At 67.2% G+C, this 19,410-nt stretch overlaps 3 protein-coding genes across 3 annotated transcripts in view; 1 reads left to right on the plus strand and 2 right to left on the minus strand.

Annotated features, from left to right (window-relative positions):
• Positions 1-206: 206 nt before the first annotated feature.
• Positions 207-4,720, minus strand: PRX (periaxin). Its single transcript, XM_082299593.1, has 5 exons — positions 4,394-4,720; positions 3,356-3,451; positions 3,120-3,231; positions 2,578-2,744; positions 207-2,019 (listed from the first exon to the last, which is right to left on the minus strand). The coding sequence occupies exons 2-5, from the start codon at positions 3,359-3,361 to the stop codon at positions 418-420; spliced, it is 1,887 nt and encodes a 628-aa protein (XP_082155719.1). The 5' UTR covers positions 3,362-3,451; positions 4,394-4,720; the 3' UTR covers positions 207-417.
• A 67-nt stretch (positions 4,721-4,787) lies between these two features.
• On the minus strand, positions 4,788-6,896 carry LOC309583823 (uncharacterized protein). The gene is made up of 2 exons (XM_082299650.1): positions 6,587-6,896; positions 4,788-6,533 (listed from the first exon to the last, which is right to left on the minus strand). The coding sequence occupies exons 1-2, from the start codon at positions 6,841-6,843 to the stop codon at positions 4,868-4,870; spliced, it is 1,923 nt and encodes a 640-aa protein (XP_082155776.1). The 5' UTR covers positions 6,844-6,896; the 3' UTR covers positions 4,788-4,867.
• A 525-nt stretch (positions 6,897-7,421) lies between these two features.
• RYR1 (ryanodine receptor 1) overlaps positions 7,422-19,410 on the plus strand; it is a 52,973-nt gene continuing 40,984 nt past the window's right edge. The window contains 22 exon segments of the mRNA XM_082299651.1: positions 7,422-7,767; positions 9,294-9,413; positions 9,652-9,756; positions 11,288-11,362; positions 11,486-11,564; positions 11,688-11,800; positions 12,171-12,264; positions 12,350-12,443; positions 12,521-12,598; positions 12,851-13,007; positions 13,289-13,453; positions 14,049-14,170; positions 14,385-14,571; positions 15,018-15,153; positions 15,560-15,655; positions 15,883-16,001; positions 16,094-16,227; positions 16,682-16,923; positions 17,031-17,223; positions 17,778-17,997; positions 18,747-18,851; positions 19,296-19,399. Coding sequence (XP_082155777.1) covers positions 7,723-7,767; positions 9,294-9,413; positions 9,652-9,756; positions 11,288-11,362; positions 11,486-11,564; positions 11,688-11,800; positions 12,171-12,264; positions 12,350-12,443; positions 12,521-12,598; positions 12,851-13,007; positions 13,289-13,453; positions 14,049-14,170; positions 14,385-14,571; positions 15,018-15,153; positions 15,560-15,655; positions 15,883-16,001; positions 16,094-16,227; positions 16,682-16,923; positions 17,031-17,223; positions 17,778-17,997; positions 18,747-18,851; positions 19,296-19,399 — 2,783 coding nt within the window. The 5' untranslated portion in view covers positions 7,422-7,722.

A 19,410-nucleotide genomic window follows, 5' to 3' on the forward strand; every position in this document is an offset into this window, starting at 1 on the left:
TTGTTGTGGTTGAGGCGGTCCGTGATCAGTGGACCCCCAAACTGCTCCCTGCTCCCCCAAACTCCTCCCTGGTTCCCCAATCCCATCCTTGGTCTCCCAGTCCCATCCCTGGACCCCTCCCAAGTCCTCCCTGGACCCCCAGCCCCCTGGACCCCCCTCCCAAAAACACTCCGGGTTTTTTTGGGATTAACATTTATTCTGGCCAAGACAAGCGTGAGGGGCCGGGGGGGGCAACGCCCTTGTGCCCTCCTTCCCTGGTTAATAGAAACACCCAACAAACAGGCAAAAAACCTCAACATCTCCCCCGAAAAACAGCCGGATTAGGAATTTGGGGGGGAGGGAGTTAGAGAGGGTCTGGGGGAGCTCAGTCACCGGTTTGGGGGGGTCCCCAAAGCCCCCCAGGCTGGGAGGGGGGGCTCATGGCTCGCCGCAGATCTGGGGGCTCAGCACCAGCTGCGGCAGCTGGAATTTGGGGGTCCCCTCGCCTCCCCTCGGCCCCCCCGGATCACAGCGGGAGGAGATCCCCCCGATCCCAGCGATTTGGGGGTCCCCGGGGCAGAGCTCGACGTCGGGGAACCGCATCCTCCCCACTTTGGGGGGCTCCGGCGAGGCCCCCCCGGGAGTGAAGCCCACCCTGGGCACCCACCGCCGGCGCCGTGCCCCGCCGGGCCGGGGGTTCCCATCGCGGGGGGCTCCTCCTTCCTCAGGGCTGGGCTTGGAGCCGCCCATCCTCATCCTCCCGGAGGATCCCGACCCGCTCCCGGCGGAGCCGGCCCCGAATTTGGGGAGTTTCACCCCGAAGCGGCGCGCGGGCGGCTCCGAGGTCCCTTCCGAGCCCGGCGGAGCCAGCTCCAGCACCGGCACCTTCAGCGCCGGCGGCTCCGGAGCCCCGCGGCCCCCGGGGCGCTCCGGGGCCTGTCCCGGCAGCGCCAAGCCCACGGCGGGGATGGCGATCCGGGGCGGCCACGGCGGCGCCGAGACCCCCCGGGATTTCGGCCTCGGCCGGAGGGTCGCGGGGGGCTCCGGCGCCGTCCAGCCCAGGATCAGGCTCTCGGCGCTGCCGCCCCGTTTCGGGGGCGCTTTGGGGACCCCCCCGGGGCGGAGGTCGGGGCTGGACCCCCCGAATTTCGGCAGCGCCGCCCCCCCGATGCCGAACCGCGGGACGCGGAGCCGGGGGGACCCCGGAGCGCCCCCGGAGTCGCCGATGCCGAAGCGGGCACCGTCCTCGACGTCGCCAAACGGCGCCAGGGACAGTTTGGGCACCTTCAGCTTGGCCCCGGCGTCTCCCACCGCCCCCAGATCCAGCTCCACGCTGGGAATGGCGATGCCGGGGGGCGACGCCGGCGGGGTCCCGCCGCCCTCCCGCAGCTTGGCCAGGGCCCACCCGAGGCGCGGGAGGCGGAATTTGGGGGGCTTGGGGGAGATTCCCACGGCCGGAGCCTCCAGCTCCCGGCTGAGCTTCCGCAGCCCCTCGGCAAACCTGGAGCCCGCCTCCGGGCCGGGGCCGGGCGGCGCCGGGCCGGGCATCCCGAGCTCCGGCACCAGCTCCACCACGGCTCTGGGGACATCGATGGAGACGGAGGGGACGCGGAGGGCGGGGAAAGCCCCCCGGGCGGCGGCCGCCCCCTCCTCATCCCCTCCGGCCTCGGGCCCCCCCTTTCCCGGGCGGATCTGGGGGGGGCTCAGCCCCAGGGACCCCTTGGGAGCCGCCACCTCCATGGCCGGGATGCGGGGCCCGGAGCCGGCCGGGGGCTCGCCGGGGGCTCGGGGCAGCTCCGGCGGCTCGGGAGGCTCCGGCAGCGGCGTCCGGGCCGCGGCCGCTTCCCGCACCGTGAGCCGGGGCCGCGGTGGCCGCGGGGGCTCGGGGGCGGCCGGGGCGGCCGGGGCCGGGGCTCCGCGGGGCTTCGGCAGCTTCGGCAGCTTGGGAAGGGCCAGTTCCACCGACACCGGGGCCGCGGCGGCGGCGGGCGGGACGGGCGCTGGGGGCGGCTTCTTGGAGGGCGTCGGGATCGGGATGGTCTGGGGGGGAGAGGGGATGCGGCACCCAAAGGACGCGGGGACCCCCGAACACCCCACAACCCACCCGGCATCCACAGGGACCCCCGAACACCCCACAGCCCGTCCCGCATCCACAGGGACCCCCAAACACCCCACAGCCCGTTCCGCATCCACAGGGACCCCCAAACACCGCACACCCCGTCCCGCATCCACAGGGACCCCCAAACACCCCACAGCCCGTCCCGCATCCACAGGGACCCCCAAACACCGCACACCCCGTCCCGCATCCACAGGGACCCCCAAACACCCCACACCCCGTCCCGCATCCACAGGGACCCCCAAACACCGCACACCCCGTCCCGCATCCACAGGGACCCCCAAACACCGCACACCCCGTCCCGCATCCACAGGGACCCCCAAACACCGCACACCCCGTCCCGCATCCACAGGGACCCCCAAACACCGCACACCCCGTCCCGCATCCACAGGGACCCCCAAACACCGCACACCCCGTCCCGCATCCACAGGGACGCCCCCCATCCACAGGACTCCCATTCCCCCCGGTCCCCGGGCCCGCACCAGCCTGGCCACGCCGTCCCGCTGTCCCTCGGGGGTCGCCGGCGCTCCGGGGCTCCGCCGCCGCAGGTACAGGGACACGCGGCAGCCGCCGGCCCCCTCCAGCAGCCGCCCCACGGCCTCGGGGGAGGCCCCCTCGAACGAGACCCTCGCGCCCAGGACACGGTCACCTGCGGGGACACCGCCGGGACACGCCGAGGGGCACCGTGTCAGCCCCGGTGCCACCCGCAGTGCCACCCCGACTGTCACCCAGCCCGAGCATCACCCCGGGTGTCGCCTCAAATGTCACCGCCCTGAGCGCCGCTGCCCCGGCATCGCCCCGAGTGTCCCTCGCAGTGTCCCCCCGGGGCCGCCCCTTCAGTTTCAGTGCCTCCCCAGTGTCCCCCGATTGTCACCCCACCGGTGCCACCCCCGGTGCTGCCCCAGTGCCCCCAGTGCCCCCCCCCAGCCTCTCCGGTGTCCCCCGATTGTCACCCCACCGGTGCCACCCCCGGTGCTGCCCCAGTGCCCCCAGTGCCCCCCCCCAGCCTCTCCGGTGTCCCCACCTTGGCGCAGCCGCAGGGATTTGGGGGCTTCGGCCACGTAGATCCCGTGGCTGTCGCGGGCCAGGGAGAGCCCCCTTCCCACCTCGGCCCCCGGGCCCAGCTCCACCAGCTCCTGCGTGGGGAGGGGGCACAGAGACATTCGGGGATGGCTCAGGGAGGTCCCCGTGTCCCCCCCCCTGAACTCCCTCGGTGACCCCCCCCTCCGGCCCCGCATCCTCCTCCAGACCCCTCCTCACCTCCATGGCGGGAGGGGGGTCCCTCTTCTGCGGGGGTCTTCGGGGGTCCCAGGGGGAACGAGCAGTGGCGGGGGGGTAGGTCCGTGGCTCCGGGTCCTGGAAAAGGGGCACAGAGACCGCCAACCCCCCATTGCAGCCCCCCAAATCCCCCCCAAACCTCATTGCAGCCCCTGCAAACCTTCATTGCATCCCCCAAACCCCCATTGCAGCCCCGCAAATCCCCCAATTGCACCCTCAAACCCCATCACAGCCACCCCAAATCCCCCAATCGCACCCTCAAACCCCATCACAGCCACCCCAAATCCCCCAATCGCACCCTCAAACCCCATCACAGCCCCCCCAAATCCCTCAATTGCACCCTCAAACCCCATCGCAGCCACCCCAAATCCCCCAGCTGCACCCTCAAACCCCATTGCAGCCCCCCAAATCCCCCAATTGCACCCTCAAACCCCATCACAGCCCCCCCAAATCCCCCAACTGCACCCTCAAACCCCATCGCAGCCCCCCAAATCCCCCATTGCACCCCCCAAATCCCATCACAGCCTCCCAAACCCCCATTGCACACCCTCAAATCCCATCGCAGCCCCCCCAAATCCCCCAGTTGCACCCCAAACCCCATTGCAGCCCCCCAAATCCCCCATTGCACACCCTCAAATCCCATCGCAGCCCCCCAAATCCCCCATTGCACCCCCAAACCCCATCGCAGCCCCCCCAAATCCCCCATTGCACCCCCTCAAATCCCATCACAGCCACCCCAAATCCCCCAATTGCACCCCCAAACCCCATCGCAGCCACCCCAAATCCCCCAATTGCACCCCCAAACCCCATCGCAGCCCCCCCAAATCCCCCATTGCACCCCCAAACCCCATTCCAGACCCCTCCAAACCACCCTGGGCAGGGTGGGCTCCCCTTTTTCCCAGCCCGCACCCCAAATTCCCCTCCGGCAGCTTCCCGCTGCGCCGCTGCTCTGGGAGCGGATCCGTGTCCCCCCACCCCCAGCACGGAGACCCCCCCTTTTGGAATCCCCCCCCCACGCACCCGCTGCACAAGGGGGGTCCTTGTCCTGCCCCCCCCGCCCGCCGCTCCCGGGGAATTCCGGGAATCTGGGGGAATTCCGGGAATCTGGGGGACTCAGCACAAAATCCCGTGGGATGGAGCCGGGCCCGAGGCCCGGGTGAGGGGCAGGACAGGGGGGGGGAGAGGGGCTGCAGCGTTTGGGGGACCCCTGAGACCCCCCAAAACTCCCCTGGGACAGCCGTAACACTCCAGGGATCCCCGTATCACCCTCAGAACCCCACAAACAGCCCCTGGGACGCTCCGTGGTACCCCTAAACCACCCCTGGGACCCCCACAACACCCTTAGGATTCCTACAGCACCCCTGGGACCCCCCAGCCACCCCTGGAACCCCCACAGCACCCCATAGGGCCCCCGTAGTGACCCCAGGACACCCACAGCACCCCACGGGACCCCTGGAATGCCCCCCAAAAGCTGCCCAGCAATGCAGTGACTCATCAGCTCCCGTGGCTTGCAGAGGAATGGCGGGATTTGGGTGCGGGGAGCCCCTCGAATTCGGCAGCAGCTGCTGAGAGACCACACCCCAAAAGCCAGGGAGGTGTGAGACCCCACCTCAATACAAGGAAACATGGCGGGAACCGTGAGGGGAAAAGGGTGAGAAATGTGAGGGGAAAAGGGGGGGAACCGTGAGGGGAAAAATGTGAGGGGGAAAAGGGGGGAAACTGTGAGGGGAAAAGGGTGAGAAATGTGAGGGGAAAAGGGGGGGAACCGTGAGGAGAAAAGAGTGAGATCTGTGAGGGGAAAAAGGGTGAGAAACGTGAGGGGAAAAAGGGGGGAACTGTGAGGAGAAAAAGGGTGGGAAATGTGAGGGGGAAAAGGGGGGAAACTGTGAGGGGAAAAGGGTGAGAAATGTGAGGGGAAAAGGGGGGGAAACGTGAGGAGAAAAGAGTGAGGATTGTGAGGGGAAAAAGGGTGGGAAATGTGAGGGGAAAAGAGTGAGAACTGTGAGGGGGAAAAGGGTGAGAAATGTGAGGGAAAAAGGGGGGAACTGTGAGGGGAAAAAGGGGGGAACTGTGAGGGGGGAAAGGGTGGGAAATGTAAAGGGAAAAGGGGGGGAACCGTGAGGGGAAAAAGGGTGGGAAATGTAAAGGGAAAAGGGGGGGAACCGTGAGGGGAAAAAGGGTGGGAAATGTAAAGGGAAAAGGGGGGGAACCGTGAGGGGAAAAAGGGTGGGAAATGTAAAGGGAAAAGAGTGAGAACTGTGAGGGGGGAAAGGGTGGGAAATGTGAGGGGAAAAGAGTGAGAACTTGGAGGGGAAAAAGGGTGGGAAATGTGAGGGGAAAAGAGTGAGAACTTGGAGGGGAAAAAGGGTGGGAAATGTGAGGGGGAAAATGGTGGGAAATGTAAAGGGAAAAGGGGGGGAACCGTGAGGGGAAAAAGGGTGGGAAATGTAAAGGGAAAAGAGTGAGAACTGTGAGGGGGGAAAGGGTGGGAAATGTGAGGGGAAAAGAGTGGGAAATGTGAGGGGAAAAGAGTGAGAACTTGGAGGGGAAAAAGGGTGGGAAATGTGAGGGGAAAAGGGGGGGAACCTTGAGGAAAAAGGGGGGAAAACATGAGGGGAAAAAGGGTGAGAAATGTGAGGGGGAAAGGGCGGGAAACCTGAGGGGAAAAGAGTCAGAAATGTGAGGGGGGAAAAGGCTGGCAAAAGGAGAAAAAAAGGGTGGGAAAAGGGAGAGGAAAAAAAGGTGGGAAACGTGAGGGGGAAAGAGGGAGGCTGGGGTGACTGAGAGGATTTTGGGGGTCACTGAGGGGTTTTGGGGTGCTCTGAAGGGTTTGGAGTCTTCATGCCAAGGAGCTCTGGCTGTGCTGGGAGAGCCTGTGGAGAACTCTGGGGATGCTGCTCTGGGATCTCCACAACCTGGATTTTCATGGTGAGTCTGAGACACCCTCAAATTCCACCCTGAGGAGGGTCTGGGAGGTGGGATCACCCCTAAAATCCCTCCCCCGAAAAAAACCGGGCTGAACTGGGCTGACCTGTGGGGACCCCTCCTCTTAAACAGCCAGAGGCACCCCCAGGGCTGCACCCCCCGATATTGGGGGGGACCGCCCACCTCCCCTCCCCTTCGAGAGGGGACCCCGGAGGAGGGTTGGAAAGGGCCGTGCCTCAGTTTCCCCCTCCAGGACCCTCCAGATGACATCGGGAGTGGGGTCCATGCCTCAGTTTCCCCCTCCAGGACCCTCCAGGTGACATCGGGAGGGGTCCGTGCCTCAGTTTCCCCCTCCAGGACCAGCCAGGTGACATCGGGAGTGGAGTCCGTGCCTCACTTTCCCCCTCCAAGACCCTCCGGATGACATTGGGAGGGGTCCGTGCCTCAGTTTCCCCCTCCAGGACCCTCCAGGTGACATCGGGAGGAGTCCGTGCCTCAGTTTCCCCCTCCAGGACCCTCCAGATGACATCGGGAGTGGGGTCCATGCCTCAGTTTCCCCCTCCAGGACCCTCCAGGTGACATCGTGAGGGGTCCGTGCCTCAGTTTCCCCCTCCAGGACCCTCCAGGTGACATCGGGAGGGGTCCGTGCCTCAGTTTCCCCCTCCAGGACCAGCCAGGTGACATCGGGAGTGGAGTCCGTGCCTCACTTTCCCCCTCCAAGACCCTCCGGATGACATTGGGAGGGGTCCGTGCCTCAGTTTCCCCCTCCAGGACCCTCCGGATGACATCGGGAGTGGGGTCCGTGCCTCAGTTTCCCCTGCAGGTGACCCGGGGCCGTTCCGTGCCTCAGTTTCCCCTGCAGGTGACCCGGGGCCGTTCCGTGCCTCAGTTTCCCCTGCAGGTGACCCGGGGCCGTTCCGTGCCTCAGTTTCCCCTGCAGGTGACCCGGGGCCGTTCCGTGCCTCAGTTTCCCCTGCAGGTGACCCGGGGCCGTTCCGTGCCTCAGTTTCCCCCTCCAGGACCCTGCAGGTGACCCGGGGCCGTTCCGTGCCTCAGTTTCCCGCCCCCCCCGGAGCCTCCCCCTCACGTCACGGGGGGAGGGGCTGCAGGTGTCACCGGGAGCCGTCGCGACACGGGGGGGACACGATCGGTGACACCGGCGGGGGGAGCACCCGAGGGGGGGGGACGGGACCCCCAGAGCCCGCCTGGGACCTCTTGACCACCCCCCGGGACCTCTGACCACCACCCGGGACCTCTGACCACCACCCGGGACCCCCCGATCGCTCCCGGGACCCTCCGACCCCCATTCGGGACCCCCCAAACCGCACTCGGGGCCCCCCAGACCTCACCCCGGACAGCCCAAAACTCCCCCGGGACCCCCCGAATCCCCCGCGGGTCCCCCCGGGGGTGCCGAGGCTGCGGCGATGGCTGAGGGGGAAGGCGAGGACGATGTGCAGTTCCTGCGCACGGTGAGTGCGGGGACTGGGAGGGCGACTGGGAGAACTGGGAGGGACTGGGGAGCGCTGGGAAGGGGTGCGGGGAGCTGAGGGGGGCTCTGGGGGGGACTGGGAGAGGGAATGGGGGTGAAGCTCTGAGAACTTGGGGGGCACGGGGAGGGAGGGACTGAGGGGGGAACTGGGAGAACTGGGGAGGTGGAAGCGGGAAAATTGGGAGGTAATGTGGGAGAAATTGGCGGGGGGAGACTGGGAGGTACTGGGAGGGGGAACTGGGAGAATTGGGAGGGGATACTGGAGGGGCTGGGGGGATACTGGAGGGAAAAGCTGGGAGATGATGGGGAGGAACTGGAGGGACTAGGGTGGAAACTGGGAGAATTGGGACGGGATACTGGGAGATAATGGGAGAGTGGGGAAAACCAGGAGAACTGGGAGAGGAGGACTGGGGATACTGGGGGGATCTGGAAGGGAAACGGAGGATTTGGGGGAGCAGAATTGGGGATAGAGCAGGAATTGGGAAAGGAAACTGGGAGATACTGGGAGAAAAAACTTGGAGGACTGGCAGAGGAAACTGGGCGGACTGGGAGAAGATACTGGGAGAACTGGGGGGAACAAAACGAGGGGGCCTGGGAGTACTGAGAGGTGCTGGGGAGGGAAACTGGGGCCACTGGGAGATACTGGGATGAACTGGGAGGAGCACTGGGAAGGGGGGGTCACCTCACCCCTCCCCCCACCTGTCCCGGGCTCCCAAAAAAGTAACACCGGGGGGGGGGGGAGGGGGAGCAGCTGCTGGGGGGGGAGGGGCGACACCAGATCCCCCCCGGGGGGAAGGGGCGGTAGGGGGAGGGGCGTCCCAGTTGCTCTGTCCCAGTTTCTCCCAGTTTGGCCTCAAAATTAGACCAGGGGAATTGGGGGAGGGGGCAAGGGGTGACCTTGGTGGTGGGGGGGGGGGGGGTGTCATGGGAAATGCTGAGCTCAGCGGATTTGGGGAGGGGATTTTGGGAGGGGAAACTGAGTCACGGACCCTCCTCCCCCACCCCCCCCCCGGCATCCCCGGCCCGCGGGTGGAATCCGCCCCCTCCCCCCCCCATTCCGGGGGGGCCCCGAGTGACGGGAGCAGGTGGGGGGGGGGAAGGGGGGCCGCACTCCTTTGGGGGGAGGGGGGGACAGGGGCACCCAGGGGGTCCTGACGCCCCCCTGTAGAATTTGGGGGGCACCCAAGGCGTCCTGACCCCCCCTGTTCGGGTTTGGGGGTGCCCAGGGGGTCCTGACCTTTTCCCCCCATAGGGTTTGGGGCACCCAGGGGTACCGTGGGGGGGTTTGGGGTTCTGGGGGATATTTTGGGGTGCTGAGCCCCCCCTTTGCCCCCCCAGAACGACGAGGGAGTCCTGCAGTGCCACCCCACCCCTGAGGGTCCCACAGGGACACGGCGGGGGCCATGGGGTGCCATAGGGACGTGCTGGGGGTATTTTGGGGTTCTGGGGGGATATTTTGGGGTTCTGGGGGTATTTTGGGGTGCTGACCCCCCCTTTGCCCCCCAGGATGACGAGGTGGTCCTGCAGTGCACCACGACGCTGCTGAAGGAGCAGCTCAAGCTCTGCCTGTCGGTGGAGGGCTTCGGGAACCGCCTGTGCTCCCTGGAGCCCACCTCCAACGCACAGGTGAGACCCCTCCCAGCTCCGGGGGGCTCCCCAAATCCGGGGGCAGCGCTTGGGGGGCCGGGGGACCCCGGGGAACCCCGGGCCTGGGGGGGTTGGGGGGCGCTGAGGGAGGGTTTAGGGACCGGGAGACCCAGAGATGGGGTCTGGGGGCATCCCCTGGGTTCTGGGGTGGGGGCGTGCCGGGGTCCCGAGGGTGCCGGGGGTCCCCCGTGACCCGCGGCCCCCCCGTTGTCCCCAGAATGTCCCCCCCGACCTGGCCGTGTGCTGCTTCGTGCTGGAGCAGTCGCTGTCGGTGCGGGCGCTGCAGGAGATGCTCGCCAACAGCTCCGACATGGGCGGCGAGGTGCGTCTGGGCTCCCGCCGGGAATTTTGGGGGGCCCCCGAGGGGTCCCGCGGGGGTGGGGGGGCACTGGAGGTGGTTTTAGCTCCTTAAAAAGGGATTTTGGGGTCCTGGAGGGTGGATTTGAGGGGCCCTAGAGGGGTTTTAGGATGCTGGGGGTTGCTGGGGTGGGGTTTGGGGGTCTTGGTGGGGTTTTGGGGCCATCTGAGGGGGTCCTGGGGGGCTGGAGGGGTTAGGTGTCCTGGGGGGGGTCTAGGATCCTGCGGGGGGAGGGATGTGTTTAGAGACCTGAAGATTTCGGGGTTCCTGGAAGAGTTTTTGGGGTCCCTGGGGAGGTTTGGGGGTCCCTGGTGTTTTGGCGGGGGTCGCAGCCCCCCGTGACCCCCCTCTTCTCTCCCCCCGCCCACCCAGGGGGTCGATCTGGATAAGTGGGTAGGTGCCACTGTGGTGCAGTGACCCCCCGAACCCCAAATCCTCATCCTCACCTTCATCACTCCCTTCCTCCTCCTCCTCCTCCTCCTCCTCCTCCCCCTCTTCTGCCCCACCCAAATTCTGGGGGGCTCTGCCCACCCCGCACCCCCCCCCCCCCGCATGGACCCAGGTGTCCGGGTGTGCCCCCCCATCCCATCCATCCACAGCCCCCCAAACTCCGCATGGACCCCAAAGTGTGAGCGCGGGCGGGAGGAGCGGGGGGAGACCCCGAATGGGGGGATCCCCGATCCACTGGGGATCCCGACATGGGGGACCCCGCAATCAGGGGATCCCCGATCCACTGGGGATCCCGACATGGGGGACCCCGCAATCAGGGACCCAGACCCTGAAATTTGGGATCCCACTTTGGGGAAAACCTCCATATGGTGGGGGGGCCCAAAATGGGAGACCCTCAATATTAGGGGGATTCCCAAAACTGGGAACCCCAAATTTGTGGGGACTTCAATGGGGCGACCCTGAAATTGGGGATCTCGGCACGGGCTGACCCTGACATGAGGGGGACCCCTAATGTGGGGTGGGACCCTGGAATTGGGGACCCCAACATCAGAGGAGTCCCCAGTATGGGGGGATTCCACCATGAGGGGACCCCGACACGAGGGGGGGTCCGAGGCACGGTGCCCTCCAAAACAGGGGGGGAGTGATGCACAGGAGACCCCAACACGGGGAGACCCCAAAACAGGGGGGACCCCAAAACAGGGGGGGTGCGATGCACAGGAGACCCCAACACGGGGAGACCCCAAAACAGGGGGGACCCCAAAACAGGGGGGGTGCGATGCACTTGAGACCCCAACACGGGGAGACCCCAAAACAGGGGGGGTGCGATGCACAGGAGACCCCAAAACAAGGGGGGACCCCAAAACAGGGGGGGTGCGATGCACTTGAGACCCCAACACGGGGAGACCCCAAAACAAGGGGGGTGCGATGCACAAGGGGCTCTCTCTGACTCATGGAGCCCCCAGGAATTTTTATGGGGTTCAGATTTTTTTCTGAGGGCATCGGGGGATTTTGGGGTCCCCCCCTTGACCCGCCTGTGCCCCCCAAGTCCTCTCAGGGTGGGGGTCACCGGACGCTGCTCTACGGCCACGCCATTCTGCTGAGACACTCGCACAGCGGCATGGTGAGTTTGGGGGGCCGTGGGGGGTTTTGGAGGGGATCGTGAGGGGCTTGGGGGATCTGGAGGGGTTTGAGGGGGCTCGGGGGGGCTTTGGGGGCCCCCCAATAACGGGGTGTGTCCCCCCAGTACCTGAGCTGCCTGACCACCTCCCGCTCGGTCACCGACAAACTGGCCTTCGACGTGGGGCTGCAGAAGGACGCCGCAGGTAAAGGGGGGGACCCTGAGCTTCCCGGGGTCCCCCAGCTCGGGGGTGTTGATTCCGGGGGTCCTCCCGGAGTTTTGGGGGTCCCCCCGCGGTTTTGGGGGTGCTGATTTGAGGTGCCCCCAGGCGAGGCGTGCTGGTGGACGATGCACCCGGCGTCCAAGCAGCGCTCGGAGGGAGAGAAGGTTCGGGTGGGCGACGACCTGATCCTGGTCAGCGTCTCGTCCGAGAGATACCTGGTACGGGGGGACACGGGGGGACATGTGGGGACACGGGGGGACATGTGGGGACACGGGGGGACATGTGGGGACACACGTGGGGACATGGGGACACAGGGATCCCCCACCCCCCGACCTGGTCGTGGTCAGCATCTCCTCTGAGAGATGCCTGGGATAAAGACACAAGGGGGACGTGGAGGGGTGTTGGGGGTCACCCCGTGTCCCCTCGTGTGCTCCCGTGTCCTGTATGTGTCCCCTGCATGTCACACGTGGCAGACACACACATCCCCCCATGACCGCCCATATCTCAGCCCCTGTGGCCTCCAGGGAGACCCCCCTGTCCCCCTGCCATGTCCCCCCATGACCCACCTGTGTCCCACCTGTGTCCCAGCACCTCTCCACGGCCTCTGGGGAGCTCCAGGTCGACGCCTCCTTCATGCAGACCCTGTGGAACATGAACCCCATCTGCTCCGGCTCCGAGGAAGGTGACTCCTGAGGGACCCCAGACTTGCGCGGGGGGGTCCCTTAGGGTGTCCCCAACACCCTGACCCCCCTGTGTCTCCCCCCCAGGTTACGTCACCGGCGGCCACGTCATGCGCCTGTTCCACGGCCACATGGACGAGTGCCTGACCCCCACGGCCCCCGAGCAGGGCGAGGAGCGCAGGTGGGGCGGCCCCACAATTGGGGTGGGGGCACACACGGGGATGTCCCCAAGCCGCTGACCCCCCCTGTCACCTGCAGCAGCGTTGTCAACTACGAGGGCGGTGCCGTGTGCACCCACGCCAGGTCCCTGTGGCGCCTCGAGCCCCTGCGCATCAGGTACGGGGGGACACGGGGGGTCCCGAGGTGCCACCACCCCCCCAGGACACTGTGTGGGGTCCCCCTGTGGAGCCCCAGTGGGGGCTTGGGGTCCTGGGGTGTCCTTGGCACGTTGTAGCTGTGTGCCCCTGTCCCGATGTCCTATCGCGGTGTCACCTCCCCACATCTCCTCATGTCCCCGTGTCCCTGTGACCCATCCCGGTGTCCCGGAGCCCCCCGGTGACAGCGGTGTCCCCTCCGTGCTTCCCGCAGCTGGAGCGGGAGCCACCTGCGCTGGGGACAGCCCTTCCGCCTGCGCCACGTCACCACGGGCCGCTACCTGGCGCTGACCGAGGCCGCCGGGCTGGCCATGGTGGAGGCGTCCGCGGCCAACACGCGCGTGGCCACCTTCTGCTTCCGGGCCTCCAAGGTGGGAGTGTCCCCAGAGTGTCCCCAGCGTGTCCCCAACCCGGTCCTGCTGCCCATCCTGCTCCCTGTCCCCATCCCTGTCCCCCCACGCACGTGGCCGCCTTCTGCTCCTGTGTTTCCGATGCCACCGGGATGTCCCCAGCTGTCCCCAACCTGCCCCGAGTCCCCATCCTGACCTTGTCCTGCTCTTTATCCCCGTCCCCATCCTGCTCCCTGTCCCTGTGTGGATCCCGGTCCCCACCCTGGTCCCCCTGACCCCTCCTGTGCCCCCCAATCCCGCAGGAGAAGCTGGAGACGACCCCCAAAAGGGACATCGAGGGCATGGGGCCCCCCGAGATCAAGTACGGGGAGTCCCTTTGCTTCCTGCAGCACGGGAACAGCGGGCTCTGGGTCACCTACGCCGCCCCCGACCCCAAGGCCCAGCGCCTCGGGCTGCTCAAGAGGAAGGTGGGCTCGGGGGGTCCCCAAAATCGCCGCGGAGGGGGCTCTAAGGGGGCTTGGGGGAGGAGTTCGGGGAGTTTCGGAGGGGTTTAAGGGCTTTTGAGAGCTCCAAGAGGCGCTAAGATTGGTCTAGGCGGGCTTTGGGGTGTCTTTGAGGGGCTCTTTGGGGTTTAGGAGGGTCTCGGGGGTCTTTGGGGCTCCTCCAAACGTGCTGGGGTGGCTCTGGGGGGCTTTGGGGGGATGTTGGGGGGTTTTGAAGGGGGTTCAGGACTCCCAGCAGCACTGGGATGGCTCTAGAGAGATTCTGGAATGCTTTTTGGGGTGTCTTTGAGAGTTTTGGGGGTCCCTGTGGGTTCAGGGGGGGTCTCTAGGGGTTCGAGGGCCCCCCTTGACCCTCTCTTCCCCCCACCCCAGGCCATCCTGCACCAGGAGGGGCACATGGATTGTGGGGGTCCCTGTGTGTCCCTATAGCTCTGCGGGGTTCCCTATGGCTCTGTGTGGGTCTGGGGGCGTTTGTGTGGGTTTGGGGTCTTCTCCCTGGGAGGTCCCTGAGGGTTTGGGGGTCCCCCTTGACCCCTCCTCGTCCCCCCGTCCCCCCCAGGCCATCCTGCACCAGGAGGGGCACATGGACGACGCGCTGACCCTGACCCGCTCCCAGCGCCAGGAGTCGCAGGCAGCTCGGATGGTCTTCAGCACCACGGGGCTCTACGGGACCTTCATCAGGTCTGGGGGGGCCTGGGGGGTCCTGGGGGTGGCAGAGGGTCCTGGGGGGTCCTGGGGCTGGGGGGCCATGGGGATGATTTTCAGCACTGCGGAGCCTTTATCGGGTCTGGGGCTTCTGGGGTGGTCGGGGGGACGTCCGGGGGTCTTGGGGAGTCCTGGGGGGGTTGTTAGGATGGTCCTGGCAGTCTGACCCCTCCGTGCCCCCCCGCCCCAGGAGCCTGGACAGCCTGCAGGGCCGCCCGCGGGGGTCGCCGCCCCCCGCGCTGCCCATCGCCGCCGTCATCCTGAGCCTGCGGGACCTGATCGGGTACTTCGAGCCGCCGCCGCCCGAGCTGCGCCACGAGCAGCGCCAGGGCCGCCTGCGCGCCCTGCGGGCCCGCCAGAGCCTCTTCCAGCAGGAGGTGCGACCCCCGGGACCCCCCCCAATTCGGGGCCCTCAGGGCTAAATGGGGCCGTGGGTGCCCGGGGGGGTCCGGGCGCTGGCGGAGTCTGGGGGCGCTGCCAGGTCCCGGCGCTCTGGGGCTGCCTCCTCTTCCAGCAGATGTGACCCCCGGGCCCCCTCCCCAGATTTGGGAGTCACAGGGGGATCACGAAGGTCCGGGGAGGTGTCCCGGAGTGGGGGTCCCGGCGTTGGGGGTGTCGCGGTTTGGGGGTCCCGGGAAGGCTCTGACAGTGGCCCCCGGGCTGCAGGGGATGCTGGCACTGGTGCCAGTTCGGGGGTCCCAGGGTGCTGGGGGGGGTCTCTGGGTCCTTGGGGGAGTCCCAGGGTGTGTGTCCCTATTTGGGGGTCCCGGGGGGGCTTCTGGGGGTCCCATCGGGGGTCTCACGCCCCCTCCCCGGGCCGCAGGGGATGCTGACGCTGGTGCTGAGCTGCATCGACCGGCTGAGCGCCTACAGCACCGCGGCGCAGTTCGGGGAGGCCGCGGGGGAGGAGGCGGCGGCCGCCTGGAAGGAGATCGTCAACCTGCTCTACGAGCTGCTGGGTGGGGCCGTGGGGCACACACGGGGGGCCGTGGGGCACACACGGGGGGCTGTGGGGCAGATGTGGGATGTCTGGGTCAGGATGGGGTGCTATGGGGCAGGCGTGGGGTGTCTGTGGGGCAGGGTGTGGGGTGCTGTGAGGTGCTAGGGGGTAGGGTGAGTGCTGTGGGATGCTATGGGGCAGGGTGTGGGGTGCTGTGAGGTGTTAGGGGGCAGGGTGAGTGCTGTGGGGTGCTGTGGGGCAGGGTGTGGGGTGCTATGGGGCAGGGTGTGGGGTGCTATGGGGTGTTAGGGGGCAGGGTGAGTGCTCTGGGATGCTGTGGGGCAGGGTGTGGGGTGTCTGTGGGGCAGGGTGTGGGGTGTCTGTGGGGCAGGGCCGTGGGTCGCTGACCCCCCATGTCCCCCCAGCCTCGCTGATCCGAGGGAACCGAGCCAACTGCGCCCTGTTCTCCACCAACCTGGACTGGCTGGTCAGCAAACTGGACAGGCTGGAAGCCTCCTCGGGTCAGTGGGGCGGCCATGGGGCTGGGGGGGGTTGGTTCTCACATGGGGCTTGTGCTGGTTCTGTGGGGCTGAGAACCCACCATGGGGCAGGAGCCGGGGACCTTCGGGGGGCTGAAGACCCTGCTTGGAGGCTGAGGAGGTTCCCATGGGTCTGGGGTCTCTCCTATGGGTCTGGGGTCTCTCCTATGGGTCTGACCCCCCTGCTGTGGGGCTGCCCCACACCTCAGGCATCCTGGAGGTGCTGTACTGCGTCCTGATCGAGAGCCCCGAGGTGCTGAACATCATCCAGGAGAACCACATCAAGTCCATCATCTCCCTGCTGGACAAGCACGGCCGCAACCACAAGGTGGGCAGGGCTCTGGGTGTCCCCAGGTGTCCCCAGGTGTCCCCAGGTGTCCCCAGGGGTGCTCAGGGGTGCTCAGGGCTGCGTCCTGGCAGGTGCTGGACGTGCTGTGCTCGCTGTGCGTGTGCAACGCCGTGGCCGTGCGCTCCAACCAGAACCTCATCACCGAGAACCTGCTGCCGCGCCGCGACCTCCTGCTGCAGACCGGCATGATCAACTACGTCACCAGGTGGGCTCTGGGGGGGACCGGGGGGCTTCGGGGGCCGGGGGGTCCTGGGGAGGGCAGTCACGGGCGTTTGGGGAGGTTCTGAGCAGTTTTGGGGCAATCTGGAGGTTGTTGAGGTGCTTCTGGAAGCTCTTGAGGTGTTCCTGGAGGACCTTGCGGGGTGTCTTGGGGGGTTTGGGGGGGCCTTGAAGGGGTGCTGGGGGTTTGGGGTGGGTCTGGGGGTCATGGAACGGGAGTTAGGGCGGTTTTGAGGGGTTTTTGGGCAGTATGGAGGTTTTAGGGTTTTTGGAGGTGGGTGAGGTGCTCCTGGAAGCTCTTGAGATGTTCCTGGAGGACCTCGGGCTGCTCCTGGGGAGCGTCTGGGCGCCCTTGGGGTAGGATTTGGGGTTCTCGGGGTGGGATCTGGGGCTCCCAAGGGCGTGTCCCCCCCTCCCCGACCCCCCCCCCGCCGTTGCAGCGTGCGCCCCAACCTGTTTGTGGGGACGGCGCCGGGCTCGACGCAGTTCCGCTGCTGGTACTTCGAGGTGGCCGTGGAGCGGGTGCAGCCCTTCGTGACCCCCGTGCCCACCCACCTGAGGGTGGGCTGGGGGGCGGCCGGGGGCTTCCGGCCCGCCCCGGGCGGGGGCGCGGGCTGGGGGGGCAACGGCGCCGGCGATGACCTCAACTCCTTCGCCTTCGACGGCCTCCACCTGTGGACAGGTGAGGGGACACCTGCGACACCCCCCGGCACCCTGGGACCCCCCAGCTGCCCCGATCCCCCGTGTCCCTGAGCCCTCTGACCCCCCTGACCCCTCTGTCCCTCCCAGGGGGTGTCCCCAAGGCCGTGGGGTCCCCACAGCGCCGGGCGCTGGCCGAGGGGGACGTGGTCAGCTGCTGCCTGGACCTGGGGGTCCCCAGCGCCTCCTTCCGCCTCAACGGGGCCCCCGTGCAGGGCGTCCTCGAGGGCTTCAACCTGGACACCCTCTTCACCCCCGTGGCCAGCTTCTCGGCGGGGGTCCGGTGAGGGGGGGACACCCCAGAATTGGGGGGTGGGACCCCTAAGGAGGGGGCTGGGAGGAGCCTGGGACCCCTAAAGGGTCTGGGGGAATTGGGGTGTGGGACCCCTAAAGGGGGCACTGGAAGGGGTGGAGGGGCTCCTAGAAGGGGAGACACTGAGGGGGTGACTCGGGGTGTCCCCCCAGGCTCTGGCTCCTTTTGGGGAGGGTGGAAGGGGGGCGGGGGTGATGCTTGGGGTCCCTGTGGGATCCCTGTGGGGTCTCTGTGGGTCACTCGGGGTGTCCCCGTGCCCCCCAGGCTGCGGTTCCCGCTGGGTGAGGGGGTTAAAGGGGATCCCTGTGGGGTCTCTATGGGTCCGGGGGTCACTCGGGGTGTCCCTGTTCTCCCCAGGCTGCGGTTCCTGCTGGGTGAGGGGGTTAAAGGGGGTCCCTGTGGGGTCACTCGGGTCACTCGGGGTGTCCCTGTTCCCCCCAGGCTGCGGTTCCCGCTGGGTGGGGGGGTTAAAGGGGATCCCTATGGGGTCCGAGGGTCACTGGGGGTGTCCCTGTTCCCCCCAGGCTGCGGTTCCTGCTGGGGGGCCGGCACGGGGAGTTCCGGTTCGTGCCCCCGCCCGGGTACGCGCCCTGCGCCGAGGCGCTGCTGCCCCGCGAGCGGCTGCGCCTGGAGCCCCTCACGGCGTACCGGGGCTCGGCCCCGCCCGGAGCCCGCAGCCTCCTGGGGCCCACCCGCGCCCTGCCCCACACCGCCTTCACCCCCTGCCCCGTGGACACCTGCCAGGTGCGCGGGGGGGCTGCCGAGGGTGTTCTGGGGGGGATGGAGGGGGGATTGGGAGGGGTTTTGGGGGGATCGAGGGGGGATTGGGGGTGTTGGGAGGGGTTTTAGGGGGATGGAGAGGGGATTTGGGATGGTTGGGAGGGGCTTTGGGGGGATGGAGGGGGGTTTGGGGTGTTGGGAGCAGTTTTAGGGGGATGGATGGGAGATTGCGGGTGTTGGGAGGGGTTTTGGGGGCATGGAGAGGGTTTGGGAGGGGTTTTGGGGGAATGGAGGAGGGTTTGGGAGGGGTTTTAGGGGGATCGAGGGGGGATTGGGATGGTTGGGAGGGGTTTTAGGGGGATGGAGAGGGGATTGGGGGCGTTGGCAGGGGTTTTGGGAGGATGGAGAGGGGATTGGGAGCAGTTTTGGGGGATGGAGGGGGGTTTGGGGGCATTGGGAGGGGTTTTGGGGGGATGGAGAGGGGATTGGGGTGGTTGGGAGGGGTTTTGGGGGGATGGAGAGGGGATTGGGGTGGTTGGGAGGCGTTTTGGGGGGATGGAGGGGGTTTGGGATGGTTGGGAGGGGCTTTGGGGGGATGGAGGGGGTTTGGGGGTGATGGAGGGTGTTTGGAGGGAATAGAGGGGGATTTTGGGAGATGTTGGGGAGCTTGGAGGTGAATTTGTGGGGGCTTGAAGAGGTTGGGAAAGGATTTTGGGGGGGGTGAAGGAGGTTTTGGGGGGCCTCGGGGGTCCAACGCCCCCTGTCCCCCCCAGATCGTGCTGCCCCCACACCTGGAGCGCATCCGGGAGAAGCTGGCGGAGAACATCCACGAGCTCTGGGCCCTGACCCGCATCGAGCAGGGCTGGACCTACGGGCCTGTGAGTGGGGGACCCCAAACCTCCCCAGGGAGCCCCAAAACCCCCCAGGGAACCCCCAAAATCCCCCAAACCACCCCAAACCCACCCCCGACTCTGGCCCTGACCCGCATCGAGCAGGGCTGGACCTACGGGCCTGTGAGTGGGGGGCCCCAAAGCCCCCCCCAGCACCCCGAAATTCCTCTTTGGGGTATTTTAGATCGGTCCCCAGAGCCGGGATCCCCTTTTGGGGCTCCCAGACCTGGGGTTGCCCCTATTTGGGGCCCTGTTTTGAGGTTCCCCAGTGTTTGGGTCCTTTGAGGGGATCCCTGGCTGCACCGGGGTCCTTTTGGTGGATCCTTTTGGAGCTCCCCCCAGGGTTGGGGCCCTTTTTGGGGGGTCCCTGGCTGGGGGGGGGTCCCAGTGGGGGGGTGCCCATGCCCAGGATGCGTTTTTGGGGTGCCCCAGGTGCGGGATGACGTGCAGCGCCTGCACCCCTGTCTGCTGAGCTTCCACAACCTCCCCGAGCCCGAGCGCGGCTACAACCTCCAGATGTCGGGGGAGACCCTCAAGTAAGGGGGGC

This window comes from Coloeus monedula, assembly GCF_965178545.1.
Source record: "Coloeus monedula genome assembly, chromosome: 33".
Lineage (NCBI taxonomy): Eukaryota > Metazoa > Chordata > Aves > Passeriformes > Corvidae > Coloeus > Coloeus monedula.